At 43.8% G+C, this 16,174-nt stretch overlaps 1 protein-coding gene across 9 annotated transcripts in view; it reads right to left on the bottom strand.

The window, feature by feature from the left end:
- The window catches only part of Bbs9 (Bardet-Biedl syndrome 9), a 418,538-nt gene that overhangs the window by 59,889 nt on the left and 342,475 nt on the right, over positions 1-16,174 (bottom strand). For all 9 annotated transcript variants that reach the window (XM_021206054.2, XM_021206053.2, XM_029543257.1 and 6 more), the window contains one exon: positions 4,246-4,468. In XM_021206054.2, coding sequence (XP_021061713.1) covers positions 4,246-4,468 — 223 coding nt within the window. The remainder of the gene's footprint in view (positions 1-4,245; positions 4,469-16,174) is intronic.

The following is a 16,174-nucleotide window of genomic DNA, read 5'->3' as shown; positions in this document are numbered from 1 at the left end:
AGGAGACGGCAGTGGACAAGTCATAGTGGATGGAGGAAATACTGCAAGGAGATGGCAGTGGACAAGCCACAGTGGATGGAGGAAATACTGCAAGGCCTCAACTCCACACCAAGAACTACAGGCAACTAAGGATGCCGAGAGCAGGAGAAAGTCTTCCCTGCAGAAGCCAATTAGTTATCCAAGCTCAGTCAGACCTGAAGATGTACACACAAGTAATACTGTATACTGAGAAGGCATATTTAGGAACATATGTATATACGTACATGTGCATAACCACAATTCATGAAAAAAGAGGCAATGAATTTGAAAGAGAACAAGGAAGAGTATATAGAAGGGTTTGGAGGGAGGAAATGGAAGGGGAAATAATGTAATTATATTGTAATTTAAAAATAAAAGAAATGGTAATAATAATAATAATAGGATTACAGGCAACTAAAGGAATGCTCAGGTAGGAGAAATAGTTTTCCCCAGGGACGAGAACACTATTTAGTTATCTGACACCGAATATTCTGCTCTGAAAACATATAGAGTAATGTCCTACTGACTAAGAAGGTTGTATTTATGAATTTATGAATACACACACACACACACACTGTACCACCACTAACTAGTGAAAAAAGTCATGAATTTGTAAGAGAGCAAGGAAAGATATATAGGAGGGTTTGGAGGGAGGGAAATAAAAGAGGGAAAATATAATTATATTATACTCTCAACAATAAAAGAAGGTTTTCTAAGAGGCCATAATGTACTTGCTAGTGGCAGAAGCCTCCTCTGGCCTCCAGGGAGGGTGCTCTCACTGTGGCCTTCACTGCAGGAACTGAGAGGGCATAGCCAGAGTGCCCAGCCCATACAGCCCCATGGCTACCAGAGACCATAGGGTTTTTATTCCAAGGTGTCTACCCATCTGCACTTTAATAGGGGGCATGGTACAATTACACACACTCATGACTTTAATACAACCACTTAGCGATCTCTCGGGCCCTCGCTCCCTCAGCTGTTAGTGAGGGAGGTGAACCAGATGATTCTTATCTAAACCTTAAAATAAGCTTGTGTCTGCCCGTGTGTTCATTAATCCACTCGATCCTAACACCCCCACCCCACAGCCCCACCCAACCTGACAGCGCTGCACTGTATGCTTGGCATTCTAACACTCCCCTGCAACCCTGCAGATTCTAATCTTCCACCATAGCCTTGTTTCTTCTAGCACACCGGTACGCCCTTGTACACCGAGTCAGCTGTTACAGCTGTACTGCCATGGTGAGCTGTACAACTGGAGGCTGGCAGCAGGGATAACTCATGGCACTTCTTACTTTTCCCATCACAGTAGTATCACGCCATCTATGGAGAAAAGTTAAGGACAAACAAATACACAAGGAATACATGATGACTCTTCCCAGGGAGCCCACGTCCTCACAGAAAAGGAGGAAGGAGACTGGGAAGCTGCTCTGTGGCCTTTCTCCCACCCTGCCCCAGGAGCTGAAGGAGGTGGGGGGGGGGCACATGGAGAATGGCTTATCCCAGAGGGGCTCTGCTGAGAAGGGCGTTTGTAATGCTGTGGTCTGTGTGGTCTAGATCTCGGCACAGCTGGCCAGGATGTCTGTGTTCCATACCTAACACTTCCAGAGACGTGTGAGCTCTGGGCTAGACTGTTTCTCCTGCTTCTGCTTTCTGTGGTGACAGGGAAGCCACGTTCCATGTCTCGTCTCCCTCAAGAATGAGCTAAGTATGGGAATGAGATGTGTGACAAGTCTGAATTATGAGAGGAAAGTATTTCAGGGGACAGTGAGCACCGTGATGAGAAAGGACGGCGCACAGCTGCTCACAATTACTCGAGGTACAATTAGAGCCACAGAGGAGGGAGGGTCACCAGCAGGGAAGAGGGATGGGATGACTGACAGCAGACCCCAGCACAGTCAGCTTCAGTGTGGCTGGGGAAAAGTGCTCAGCCAGACGGGCAGGCAGGGCTCGGCCTGGCTAGCACGCCTAGGCTGGGAACAAATGTGTTTCCTGTCTTCCTCTTTACTTCTTCTTCCTCCATGTTCCCTTTCCTCTCTCTGCCAGTCACATATCCAGAGTTTTTACATTGACAGGTTAAATATTCCAAACTCTGGACAGACATACAACTCTCCAGTTGCTTAGCTACTTGCAGAAGAATGGCCCAAGTTGCACGTGCAGTAAGTGTGGCTAGAGGACACTCTGGGTTTCCGCTCCCAACCAGGCTCAGACTGGGGTCCACAGAAAGGCCTGGGCAACCGCAGCCTCAGCTGTCGGGAGACCGCTTGCTTAGTTTCTTTCTGTCCCTGTTGCTGTGATAAGAATGTCCTGATGGAAGGAACGTTAGGAAGGGGTTATTCTGGCCCAGGGTTCAAGGGCAAAGTCAATAACTGGGGACGTGTAAAGGAGGCAGACACTTCCTGCAGCGCGCCACACTGCATCCACGGCCAGGAACAGAGGCGTGAGGACTAACACCACACTTGGCCTGCTTTCCCATTTGGCACAGCCCAGGCAGAGGAAAGGGTCCAGCCCAGCATTAAGATGATCCTATATCAAGGTAACTGGCACAGACACGCCCAGAAGCCCATCTCCCAGGTGACTGCAGACCCTGCCAGATCAAATGTGCTGAGTCCCCCCTCTCCGACTCCTTCCAGAAATCCCACTCCCTTTCCTGTGTAATGTGGAGGGAGGGGTGCATACTCTGTGCCAATCAGAATGAAGAGTTTTCAGGTCATACATCATTGAGCTGTAATGCTCATTTCTTAGGAAGATATTCCTCTGAAGGACTGGAGATCAAAAGGAAGGGCAGGAGGATGTGATAAGGACAAGACACCAAACTCCACCCTCCCCACCCTGGTAAAGAACCGCCAACAGACCAGCTAACAGATACTCTTCATAGTAAAGGTTGGTTTCTATATATAGCTATAGTACAAAAATGTTTTCAAACAATCCAATGCAGCATCCTGGGATCACAAGCCGGCTTTGAAGGATGGACCATATGTACCTTCAGCAGCAGTCTCAACTGTGGCTTCTGTCCCAAGCATGGTGCTGAGTGCTATCACACAGAGAAAGCCATGGCAACCAGGCGAGTATCATTATTCTTACCATCTAGAGCAGTGGTCTCAACCTTCCTAATGCTGCAACCCGTTCATGTCACGGTGTGGTGACCCACAACCATAAAATTACAACATTGCTACTTCATAACTATAATCCTGCTACTGTTATGAATCATAATGTAAATATCTGATAAGCGACTCCCAAGAGGGTCATGACCTACAGGTTGAGAACTGCTGTTCTAGGGGAAGACAGCAGGGTTGGAAACCAATGCCCAGGGAGGGCTAAATGGAAAGGAACAGAAGATCCAGACACTGGTCTGTCTGCCCCTGAGGCCTGGGCTTATCAGCTTATGTTTTACAACCTCCATGCTTATCTTCTGAAGATACCACCCAAATTCCCTCTTCTGGGCATTCTGACTAAAGAGGGAAAGAAGGCAACAGCAAGAAGATCAGCACTGGGGACAGAAGTCATACGTGAAAGAAGAGAATCATGTCACCTCTCAAACTGGGTGCTTGCTTGAGTAAAACCACAGCTGCAGTGTGTAATGCCATCACTGGCATCATGGTCCATGAGCTGCTATAGAAAGGTCAGGAAGGAGAGGCAGGCCTACTGTGTGCAGTGTGACTGGCCACTCAGACCCACACTAGGAGAAGGCAAGCTTAGCTATCTGGACCACATGCCAACTGGGGCTCCCCACCTTGACCCACAGGCGCCTTGTTCCTCTCCGCTCACCTCTGGGATCCTGGGTCTTTCCCTCAGACTCTTGCCCCTCATTCCAATGATCACAGTCCAGGCAAACAGCAGACAGGATCTAACTCATCTGGATCACATTAATTCCCTGTATCATGTTATTTACATTCATGAAATGCAGTATCATGAGATCACATTTGGTAAAACTTTTCCTTAAAAACACTTTTATTCTCTAATCCTCTTTTTATTGGTTAGAAGCAAAACAAAATGGATCATATATTTAAGGACAGAGACAAGGGGGGGGGGAGACATACCATTCTACAAATGTTTAGCAAGCAAATACCCAGAGAATATTTATCCACGTGGTTACCACAGGATATGTGAGGGGAAACGTGAAAGCAATTTTCTTGGCTATCATCACTTTAATATGAAATTTAAACCCGAATACAGCTGAAGGCACATTTCTCTCTCGGGAAGAGCACTCTCCATAGGCAGGAATCTTACCTGGCATAACCATGGCCTGCGGGGCCGCAGCATCTGTGCTCACACAGAGACGCCCACCTTTGGCTAACCTATCACACAGCAGGGTGATGTGCTTCTTCAGTCGGCTGGTATCTTTGGGTATGCTCAGTTGGCTGCTGAGGTTCAAAGCCTGCTCCTTGGAACTCTTCGACAGGCAGGTTTTCAAAAGGTGGGCAATGGCGGCATCCACAGTTTCTTCCCAGCCCTGCGTGCAAAAGCCAATTTAGAATTTGTATACAAATGACAGCAAGCCAAGGGGCCTTGTTACTGTTAACAAGGCGTTAACAAGGTTTTCAGGTAGTGAGCTACTAGTTCTTTTTGACTGCCTCCTCCAAGGACTGAGGCAATTGGATGAGTCCACATGTAGGAAGTGCTTTGTCCTGTACCAGGAATAGGAAACACAGTGATAAGATCTATCCCCAATGCAGGTCTGTTTGATGATCTGGTGGCTTAACTACCAGGAGTGTCCCTTCTTCTGCTTTACAGTCTGCAGAAAAGGATCTGGCCCTTACAGAAGCCCTAGATACAGCAGGGGCACCTGGGATGGAGAGAAGATACTGACATTTTTTCAGCTGCTTGAGCCAGAGTCTTGACAAAATCGGATAGTGCTGGTCTCCAGAGGGATTTGGGGAGCTCTAAGGATCTATCTAGTTCCACTTCAGTATCACATGGCAAAAATAATGGTACAAAGAAATGGCCATTTGTCTCATGTTTCTTCAGAGCAATTGTATGAGCTACAGTAAAGACCCCAGGAAATGTGGCGTCACCTTAAAATGTGGAGGTTGCAATTCTAGGAACATCACTGCTGCACTGGGACCTCAGCGCCAGCAAAGAAGACAGCGGCAGCACACTGTACTAGCGCCGAAGGGACCAAACTGGCAGGTTCAAGAAGTAAAGGGTATACGGCAGGAAGATCCCATAAAAGCATCTTAAGGATAACTGAGTAAGATCTTCCTGACAGAAGGCGTAAAGCATTAAAGGTAGGAGACGCTTGCCTCCTGCTTCCTAGGAGTCCTAGCTACAAGCCTGGCCTCTAGTCATCTCTGCTCTATTGGTAGTTGAACTGAGCTCCGATGTGCAGTGACTATACAGCTCAGGCTCCTTCCTCATTCCTTCCAGGCACATAGAGTTGGTTCTTAAACCCAAGTCCAGAGTCTCTCTATAGCCCCCAGGGAGCTTCCCTCGGACTGCCATAAATAGTAAACCAAGACTTCTGATTCCATTGACCCATTTCTATCTCTCTGTAATAGATGCCACCAGCAAATTAGGAAAAAGAAAAATGAACCTGAGAATCCTTTCAAGAGGACCTTGAAGATCTTTAAAAGTGTCCTACTCCAAATCGCTGTAACATAATAAACCACTAGTTGCTACAAAGACATCTTTCTACTATTAGCAAAAATCTACATTAGACTAATATCTAAAATTGCCTTTAGTAACCTTCTCAGAGAGGACATTCTTCTAAGTTGCTTTTGGACCTTTTGACAAAGTCCTCCAGAGTGTAAGAGCGAGTTCTGCAAGACCCTTTAGCATCTATATGCTCTGTGGCCATTTCAGCATGAAAGCAGTAGTTCTTCTGTCATTTAGACTGATCATTTAAGCAAGCCACTGTATTTATAAACAGACTACATTAGCTTAGTAGAAAACAAAAGTAGACCATAATTACTCAACACAGAAGACTCCTACAGAATGACTTTTCCTGCTGCCAACTTATAGAACAAGTAAAAAAAAGTGTTATGTATTGTCATATCATGGTCCAAGAAAGGAGTTTTATGAGGGGAACTCTGGGTGTCTACGAGAAAACTCCAAGAAAACAAGATAAGAGTTGTGTGACCTCGGTTTCTTCAAAACCACAGACTTGTTCTAGGAATGTGCTCTCGTGCCCCTCCCAGGTGCAGCGGATAGGAGTGACTTTACTTCAGATTGGTCATTACAACTGCCAGTGGCTATTCCACAGCCATGGGCGGCAATGTGGAGCTTGTGACTCATGTGACTGTTCTTAACCCTCAGAGCAGGGCTTCGCAGCCTGCGGCTCATGACCCCTTTGGGGCTTGCATATCAGATATCCTGCATATCAGATATTTGCACTATAATTCATAACAGTAGCAAAATTACAATTATAATGCAGCAATAAAAATGTTATGGTTGGGGTTACCACAACATAGAAGGGACTTAACCAGTGCCTCTGAGTATGAATTGTCTAGTGCTCTGAATCAAGTTGGCTATTGCATGAATTTAGTCTGCTTCATTTTTAGGTTCCATTCTTACAGGTTCCTCTGCCAACTAGAGCAGTAAACAATGTATTTATTATAGACATTTCATATAATGAGACATAGTAACAATACTTAGATTGCTAATAAAATATTTAGAGGGCCTAAACTGCTGCATAAATTCAAATACAATCATAAGAGTATGCTTGTGAGATAAGAGGTGGTGAAGAGTTTCTTAGGTAAAATTCAATGTGATAATACATGAGTAAGCAGATAGCATAACTAGCTAATAAAATATGAAGCAAAAAACTTTTCAGGGAGTAGACACTCCAGCATGAGGAGCTGGGAGCTGAGCTGTTCTAATACCTCCACAGTGCCCAGGCCCTTGCCTCCGTTACCAGCACTGAAAGCACACATGTGCCCACCTGCAGATGCCAGGCTCCTATCCTTTATTCAGACTAATATTCTGTCGTGTATTTCATGAGGGAAATGCAATACTGGTCTGAGAAATTACTGCTAAAACTTCTAGAAGAGAAGTAAGCACGTGCCCTTTTGTGAAAGCACCTTAGGCTTTAGTTCTCAAGTCTATAGCTTTAACATCATGGCTGGCCCATGTGTGGCCTAAGCAAGCAAAAGCATGGGTGAGGCAGGAGGAAGGGAGGAAGGGATGGGCTTGAGTGTGCATCTCATTTTTCTTTGCCTTCTTTGTAGCCCTTTTCAGTGGCAGAAATCCCCTTGTTCAGAGTCAGGGTTGAAGGAGCTCATCTCAAGTCTGGATAACTGCACTTTTCCCTTTGGTTTTCCTCAGGACCCTGGCTCTTCCCCACAGGGTGAACTTTGTGCCTTAGTTCTCTACCTGAACTGCACTTTGCATCCCTCTTGGGATGTTACTCTGACAAGATGGAGCTCTTGCTTCTACCCGGTGCCCTGTGAGGAACTGAACCCCTGCCTTGTTGCATGATGAAATGCAAAAGAAAAAAATGTCCCCAAATACCACTGATTTACGTGATCCTTCCCCCTGTTCTCCTCTCCCCCCTAGACTGACATTCTGAGACCACACAGAAACATCGATGTTTTAGGCTATGGCTTCGTGCTGCCTTCTCTGTCAAGGTTGTCAGTGGCTGTAGGAAGGGCTTCTATTTTGATTATCCTCAACTAGAATTAAAATCCAGAGAAGTATCTAGAACAGTACACCAAGTGACCCTTCTAACATGCAACCTTTCTCCATAGGAATCAAATGAAAATAAGGCTAATTACCAGAATTCAAACTTCAAAACTGTGATGAATATGAAGTGGTATAACTTTAAATGGTTTTGTACACTTCAGGGGAAGTCCATATATATTTATTTATATCTGTTTCTCTATGTATGACGTGTATGCATGTTTGTGCATATGTGTGAGAGTGTGGGTACATAATTGCCAAAGCAAGTGTATCAAAGCCAGAGAGTAACTTTGGGCACCACTCTTCACTTCCTGTTTATGTAAGGCAGGGTCTCCTGTGGTTGGTCACTGGGTACACTGGAGACTCAGAGAGTTTCCCAGAATCCTCTGGTCACTATCTGCTACCTTACCATCGCACTGCTTGCATTGCAGAGGCATGCTACCAGGTTGGTCACTTTTATATGAGTCCTGAGATTCACTTGTATTTATTTTTAAAAATATGTATGATTAAATGGTACATGATATTAAGTACTGTGAAATTAAAAAATGAAAGAGACTCAGATACAGCTCCTACCTGTAAGTACCTTGCATTACCAGTAACAGAAAAATATTAAAACTATAATGATGTAGAAAAAAACATATATTTAGAGAGTGATAGATTTAAAGACTTCAGCAGAATTTGTTTTATGCTCTAGTCCTTGTTCTAGAACCAAAATCCACAAGTAAGTTATTCAAGACACGAAGGGCTTTTTTCTGACCACCACGTTTGCAACATTGTACATGTGCACACGTGTAAACACATGCACACACACATACACACCACATATATTTCTGAGGTGCAGAGGCCAGTTGAGACAGTGGTGCAGCAGTGTTAAGCATGCTCGACACCCTCCATGACACCCTCCTGCTGCCATGGGAGGAAGTGCCACACAGTGACCTGAGAGAGTACTGACTTAAGAGAGATACCTGAGCCAATGCAGGTTGCTTACATATTTCTTCTTACTCAGGAAGCAATATGTTATTTTTAAAAACTATGTCTAAATGAGACTCACAGAACTCTTTGAATAATTACTTAACATTTTAAGTGTTACAAAGCACACCATCGGGGCTTAACTGGAAGTCCTTTTGCTTTTGTTTCTCTTAATGATACATGGAGGAATGGGAGGGCCCCATCACCCAGCATCTTACTGCTGGACTACAGTAGTGATGACCCCATTTGGGATGCTTGCCACACATCTGGTCCCACATCGGGCATTCAATTAGTCCTCACACATTTTCAGGGGTATAAAGACTGTCCTCATGAAAACCACACACCCTAGTAAAGTTTCCAAATGCACCACAAATGTCTCCGGATTTCGTTTTCTGAGGGTTTCCCAGTGATGCTGAAGACTGAGGGTCCTGGATGTGCGAAGCATGTGGCCCACCATTTAGCTACGCACACTCTGCCTGGATCATAGTTTTAGAGAATATGGTTTAACACATTCGGTTTCCTAAGGGTGTGTTAGTCTGCTTTTGTTTTTTTTAAGAACTTTTTTTTTTAATTACTGATTTATTACTGTTGTCACTTCCAAATGACATAATAAAAAATGAAGGGGGCGTATGCAGTTTAGTTGCTAGAAACTAAGCAAACAATGTAATTTTTGGTATAACTTGGATACATATATACATGTATAGATAACTTATGGAGGAAGAAAACCCTGTACATGTATTGTTTTATTCATTTACTGTGCTTAAGTGGATCACTTACAGTCTGTCACAGCCAAACCAAATGAGTATGTAGTAAAAAGATCCTAAGAAAGGATACACCTGAGGCAGAAGCCGCGTCCTTTCTCAGGTCACAGTGTCCCATCTAAGCCGTGAGCCAGGACTCTGACGCTGCTGACCTGCCAGAGCCTCGGACTGCACACTGTAAGCTCCTCCCCCTTCCAGCGCCTGTAGATGAGTTTGCTCATGCTCTGCGTATCCTCTTCCTCCTCTGTGCTGTCCGATTACGAGGTCCGACAGAATCTGAATGGTCACCGTCTCCCCCTACCCCACCCCCACTCCAAAACCAAACTGGCCTTAAAGTTCAAGTTCCTTTATCAGTGTCCAGATGAAGAGGCCTGTGTCTGAAGTCTGCTAACACACATCAGGACGCAGAATCAATTCAGCACTTTGCTCTAGATGAAACTTTAATCTGGGTATGGCATCATAGTCTACTCAATACATTTATGTTTCTCAAAAATTAGTATTTAGTTTGCTTCATTATTTCATAATTACACACATTATAATACCAAATGGACTCTACCATTCTCTTAGTTCATTAACTTAGATTGCTGATATAGTGTTAGCTTTATGCTATATGTTTTCCTAGAGTGATCTCTGGAAAGACAGTTTCAGAAATAAGCAGCTATGTGCATTTTATTAAATGTCCGTTTTACCACCTATTGCCAAATATGGCCAAGGCACAGGAAACAAAGTGCACTTATCAATGGCTGTCACGTGCACATTTATCATGGGTAAGATACAAATTCTTGAATTTATCTCTACTGTTAGGTTATGTGGGTGGGTGGATGCTTGAATATACAGTCAAGCACAGTTTTACAACTGGGATACACTCTGAGAAATGTGAAATATGTCACATGTCACTGTATGAGGATCCCAGACTGTACCTGCATACAGATAGCTGTCATGTGAGTAACCTCAACTTTTAAATATTGAATATTTATTTTTAAGTGTTATTTTTTTAAACATTATGATATCAAATGGACTCTACCATTCTTGAAATTACACAGCACACAGTTACCCAGACCCAAGGTCTATGCAACTCACTGAACTTGGGTCTATAACTTTAGGGGGCCATTATCATATATGCTGCCCTTTACCTTTTGTGGTGGTTTGTATACGCTTGGCTCAGGGAGTGGCACTAGTAGGAGGTGTGACCTTGTTGGAGGAAGTGTGTCACTATGCGAGTGGGCTTTGAGAGCCTCCTCCTAGCTGCCTGGAAGTTAGTCTTCTCCCATTTACCTCCAGAACAAGAGGTAGAACTCTGAGCTCCGCCTGCACCATGCCTGCCTGGATGCTGCCATGTTTCCTGTCTTGATGATAATGGACTGAACCTCTAAGCCTGTAAGCCAGATCCAATTAAATGTAATCTCTTATAAAAGTTGCCTTAGTTATGGTGTCTCTTCACAGCAATGGAAACCCTAACTAAGACAGAAGTTAGTCCCAGGAGTGTGGTATAAGCCTGGCCATGCTTTGCTTGAAAGAATGAGGATTTGGGGACTTGGGGTTTGGAAAGCAGTGGAACTCTTTAAGTGGGGCTTAACGAGATATGCTAGTAGATGTATGGAAGACTTGGTTTCGCTGAGGGTGATTGGAACTGTGGAAGCCTGGCTCTAGAGGTTTCAGAGAAGAAGAATTTTAGTAACTGGCCAAGAGACTGCTCAAGTGATATTTTGGTAAAGAATGTGGCTGCTTTTGGCCTAGTCCAAAGAATCTGCCTGAGGCTAAGGTGAAAATAGCCAAATTAATTGCTTTCTCAAAGAAAGTCTCAAAACAATCCAGACTCTGTACTGTGGTTTAGTCTCATGAAGGACATTCTGATACAGCTTAATCTGTGATCTAATCTGTAAGCTTTAAAAATACAAAATGTATGGCTCAAGTAATAAAAGGGCATTAGGAAGAACAATGGAGCTAAATCCTATGTTCATGGAGATAAACAGATTAGAGACTGGTGACTTTGGGGTAAGATCCCACCCAGCTAAGTTTAACCTTTATGCAGTTGCCATTGAACAAGGAATAGTTATATATAGGCATTATTATTATCTGGTTATTGCTTCCATTCAAACTTCTAATCTGGAATGAACTACAATCCAGAAATGGAGGCCATGGGCTTTTGATCTGGATCTTGGGGAATAGTGGCCATGAAAAAGAGTAGGCCCAAGCATGGTGGTACACAACTTTAATCAGGAGATAGAGGCAAACAGGTCTCTGAGTTCAAAGCCAGCTTAGGATAGATAGAGCAGGTTCTAGTTGAACAAACACTTAAGTCTAGGCATGGTGATACATTTCTTTCATCCCAGTATTCAGGAGACAGAGTCATACAGATCTCAGAGTTCATGGTCAATTTATAGAGCAAGTACCACAACAGCCAAGGTTAGGCAGTGAAGGAGTTGGAAAACAGAAAGCTGGTGTTATTGTTATAGAACAAGTCGGCCATGTTCTAGCCCCAGCAAACAGCAGACCTCAGCAGCTTCAGCCATGTGGCTCTGGCTTTAGAGTTAAGAGTAGAAGAGGTTACTGGGACAATTGATACCGAATGGCTGGAACTATGAAATTATCAGTGATTAAGAGAGCAGCATCACTGAGGTAAAATCTTCTGGGGAGTGTTTTCTGAGAGCACAAAGAAGCTGTGTTCCAGAGATAACCAAGGATGTACCTTGTGCTGCAGCTTGACTTGGTAATATTTAAGAATCACCCAGATGGAACTGGTTTTGAAGGTATGAAGAGGTTATTGGAGAGTGGCTGAGGCTTGGCACTATGAGAGGCCAGGGAAGGCCATTGATAAAGGTAGAGCCTCAGTTGCAATTGACAGTCCAGAACTGAAGGAGCCTTGGAAAGAACTTAGGCTTGGCACCATGAAGGGAGCCTATGAGAGGCTATGGGTGAAGCCTAGTTGCAGTGGAAGACCCCAGTGTATTGAAGATGCCAGTACCATGGCATAATCACCAAGAACAACATCAGGAGTGGAGTGGAGTCAACCAGAGGGTACAGTGCTACAGAGGGCAGAGCTGGATAAGATGTTAGAGATGCCAGAGCCCTGGTATACTTGCTGAAGAAAACTGCTAAAAGGGAGTAGAACCAGCCAAAAATAATTGTGTTGCAGTCAACAAAGATGAAAGGAGTTAGAGATCTGAAGAGCAATTTGCCATTAGACATGAAGATACAGAGTTTGGAGTGTGTCCAGCTGGTTTTTGGTCTTGCTTTGGTCCAGTGTTTCCTCACTATGATGTTTTAGAAAGGTAATGTACATCCTGTGATGTTAGAAGTATGTAATCTGATTTTTTTGATTTTGACTTTATAAGGGATTACAGTTAAGTGATTGGATGAATCTCAGAAGAGGCTTTGAACTTTAGACTTTTAACATTGTTATAGACTGTGGGACTTTTGAAGTTGAACTAAATGTATTTTGCATTATGCTATGGCTAAGTATGGCCCCCATAGACTCATGTATTTGAACAAGTGTATGGGGGCCAGGGAGTGGAATGTGGTGGTTTGAATATCGTTGGCACAAAGAGTGGCACTATTAGGAGGTATATCCTTGTTGGAGTAGGTGTGTCATTGTGGGTGTGGGTTTTAATACCCTAGTATTAGCTGCCTGGAAGTCAGTATTCTGTTAGCAGCCTTCAGATGAAGATATAGAATTCTCAGCTCCTCCTGAACCATGCCTGCCTGGATGCTGCCATGCTTCCCACCTTGATGATAATGGACTAAACTTCTGAACCTGTAAAACAGCACCAATTAAATGTTATCCTTATAAGACAGCTTGGTCATGCTGTCTGTTCACTGCAATGGAAACACTAACTAAGACAATGACTAAAATATTATGATACTATGTCTCACGTGACTATACATGTACTGGTCGTCTAGCTTAATGTACTTATATGATGTATCTATATGAGCTAGACATGGTGACACACACCTCTAATCCCAGCACTTGGGAGGTAGAGGCAGGTGGATCTCTGTGAGTTTGAGACCAGCCTGGTCTACAAAGAGAATCTTTGCTCTTATTCAATACAAAAACATTTGGTGCAGTTCATAAAATAAAAAGCATAGAAAAAGAAGTAAAATGTTTCCCTTGTAAAAAGTGATCTTTGAAAAACTTTACAGTTATGGAAGAATATCTGTAATTATTTGAGAGATTATAATAAAATGTGGAGTTTCATCCTCTAAATGATGATAGACTAATAACTCTGTGCTTCAACTCTGTGTGGATGCAAAAGAATCTGTTCTTGAATTTATTGGACATGTAGAGAAGAACACTTGACAATGTTGGAACAATCTGAAGGAAAACAGTGTCATGCCCCACTGGCGTCCATAAGAGGATACAGCCCAGAAGGAAAGAGTGGGAAGGCAGACTGATCTGCCTACAGCAAGCAGGTGGATGGGCAAACAGCCAGTGCTATCTACAGGAAGGCAAAGCTAGTGGCTCTGCTTTGATGAGACTCAGCACAGCTTCTGTGGACTGATGAGGAGATGCTGTGGAGGCACAGAAGGGGAGTTTATAAATGAGAAACAGCAGAGCCAGGGGGACACTAAGCCCTGGCTATCCAGAACTGGCACTTGAACTCCATACAGGTGTGTCAGAGCCCAGGCAAGCACAGAACCAGGTGTGAAGCAGGAGGACTGGGGTGCTGGGCTCCAGAGACATGACAGATGACCTCCACAGAAATGGCAGAAAGGCTGCTTCAAATGCCAGCACAGGCAGTCAGGTAGGAAGGAAATGGCCCAAGGCAAGGAACTTTCCAGAAAGGAATTCTTAAAAGCTCTGGGCTGTATGTTGTAGTCAACTCTGGTAATACAGAATATTACATAATTAAACAATAGCAGTTGCATCTTATATGGCCATTATGAATATGAAACTAATTCCACATGTTTATCTCACTGGCTAAGACCATGGGAAATACCAAAATATTTACTTTCTGGCCCACATTCCCATAGACAGTTATAATTGTGATGATTCTTGAGCCGTCACAAAGGCAGACTTAATAGTGACACCAGACTTCCTCCGGTTTCTCTTTTGAGCAGGCTCATTAGTAATGGTGGTGATTAGTCATCGCGTGGTCCAGACAGCAGCCACAATGGTTCTGACTTCAAATCTGACCTGTGGCATAGGCGCCTTTCAGCCTTATAAGTGAGCCTCGATAAGTCGCTCCATACAATAGGACTTCCTATTATAAACATCTGCTTTCTCACATGAACCATGTTCAACATGTTAAAAGTAAGTTTCCTTTCCATATCCGTTTGTAAAAGGAACCATCAATCAATTAGACTGAAGGTTCAAGTCTCCCTCTTCCGTTGATGTGAATTTCCATCCCAACTTTCTCAGGGAGTTTTAAAAGTTAGTACCAGGGAAAGTTAACTATTAAGTCCTTGAGAATACAATAAAACATTTCTTTTTCAAATGGTAGAAAAATACTGCCAAAGATATTGAATGCAATTCAAAGGAAAGGAAATATCAAGACAAATGCTATGCCACGTGGAGTCTCCACACCAGCACACGCTTGCTCTTTTCATTCCAGGCTCCCCCAGAGCCAAGTGAACACACGCGGGCCTCAGAAAGAGAAGGCCCGGCAGCCCACTCGGAAACCTCAGTCCTCTTCCTCCTTGCCCTCTTGCCATCGGCTGCATGAAAGCATCCAGTCATCTGAGCTGTTTACTAAAATAATGAGAAGCAGATCTGAGCTGTGATCAGGAGGGCAAAGAGAATTCATCCACATCCAATCCAAAATAAAGCAAGTATCCAGAAGACTATAATCAGAAGAATTCAAAGGCCATGTTCACGTTGACAGGAAAGAATTCATAATGGCAGCAGTATTAGCCAAGGCCATGTGGAGGATACTATACTTTGCTTTTGGTTGCTGTGATGAAATACCTGAGGTTATACCTAAATTATAAGGAAGGAAGGTTTACTTGGACTCACAGCTTCAGGGAGATCAACCACGCTCCCTTGGCCGTGTTGCCTTTGGGTCTGTGGCAAGACAGAAATAGTATCATCGTGGTAGCACATGGCAGAGCAGTTCTTACCTCAGGACAGGGAGGAAGAAAGTGAGAGACAGAGGACATGGCTGTGGTCCCAGGATCCCTTTCAGTTACCTTCATGGCACACTTCCTTCCATTAGGTTCCACCCCCTCAGGGGTCTAGCCTCTCTCAGTAGTGTCGCAGTCTAGCAGTCAAGCACCCAAGGTACGCATGGGCCTGTAGAATACTTCCAAACTACATCAAAGGCAGAGCAACAGCAATGCTGCTGTCTCCTGCCTCCTGTTGTGCAGATACATACAGATCTCTCAGGTAAGCTCTTGTTTCTACAAATACCTGCTGTTGACATATGACCACACCAATCCCAGGTCACCACAGATAAGGACATAAAATCAGACATCAGGAAGGGATCTCATGTCAGTCTCCTGCTCTGCTCTTATTAGTTTACTATCACGTGCTGTAATGAACCAATGGATATAGCCATTGGGTTTTTTCCTGATGCTCATCACTGCCAGGCCACAGACTTTCTGGAATGCCAGACTTTTCTGTCTGCACTGTCTAATGAGCAAGCACCCATCACACATAGCTACTAGCGAGTGAAAGACGGATAACGAAGTCAATTTATTTCATGTCGGCTTATTTATATTTTGCGTTGTAAGTGGCTACTGTGTTGGAGAGCTCAGGATTACAATATTTGCTTATGAAATTGAGTCAAAACCACCAAAAATGACACCTAAATATGTTTTGTTTACAAGTTGTGTCGTAGCCCAAACAGTCCTTAAAAACTAGTAAGTCCTTAACA

Source organism: Mus pahari, chromosome 10, assembly GCF_900095145.1.
Source record: "Mus pahari chromosome 10, PAHARI_EIJ_v1.1, whole genome shotgun sequence".
NCBI classification, from domain to species: domain Eukaryota; kingdom Metazoa; phylum Chordata; class Mammalia; order Rodentia; family Muridae; genus Mus; species Mus pahari.
This window is presented reverse-complemented; position numbering and strand designations above follow the sequence as displayed.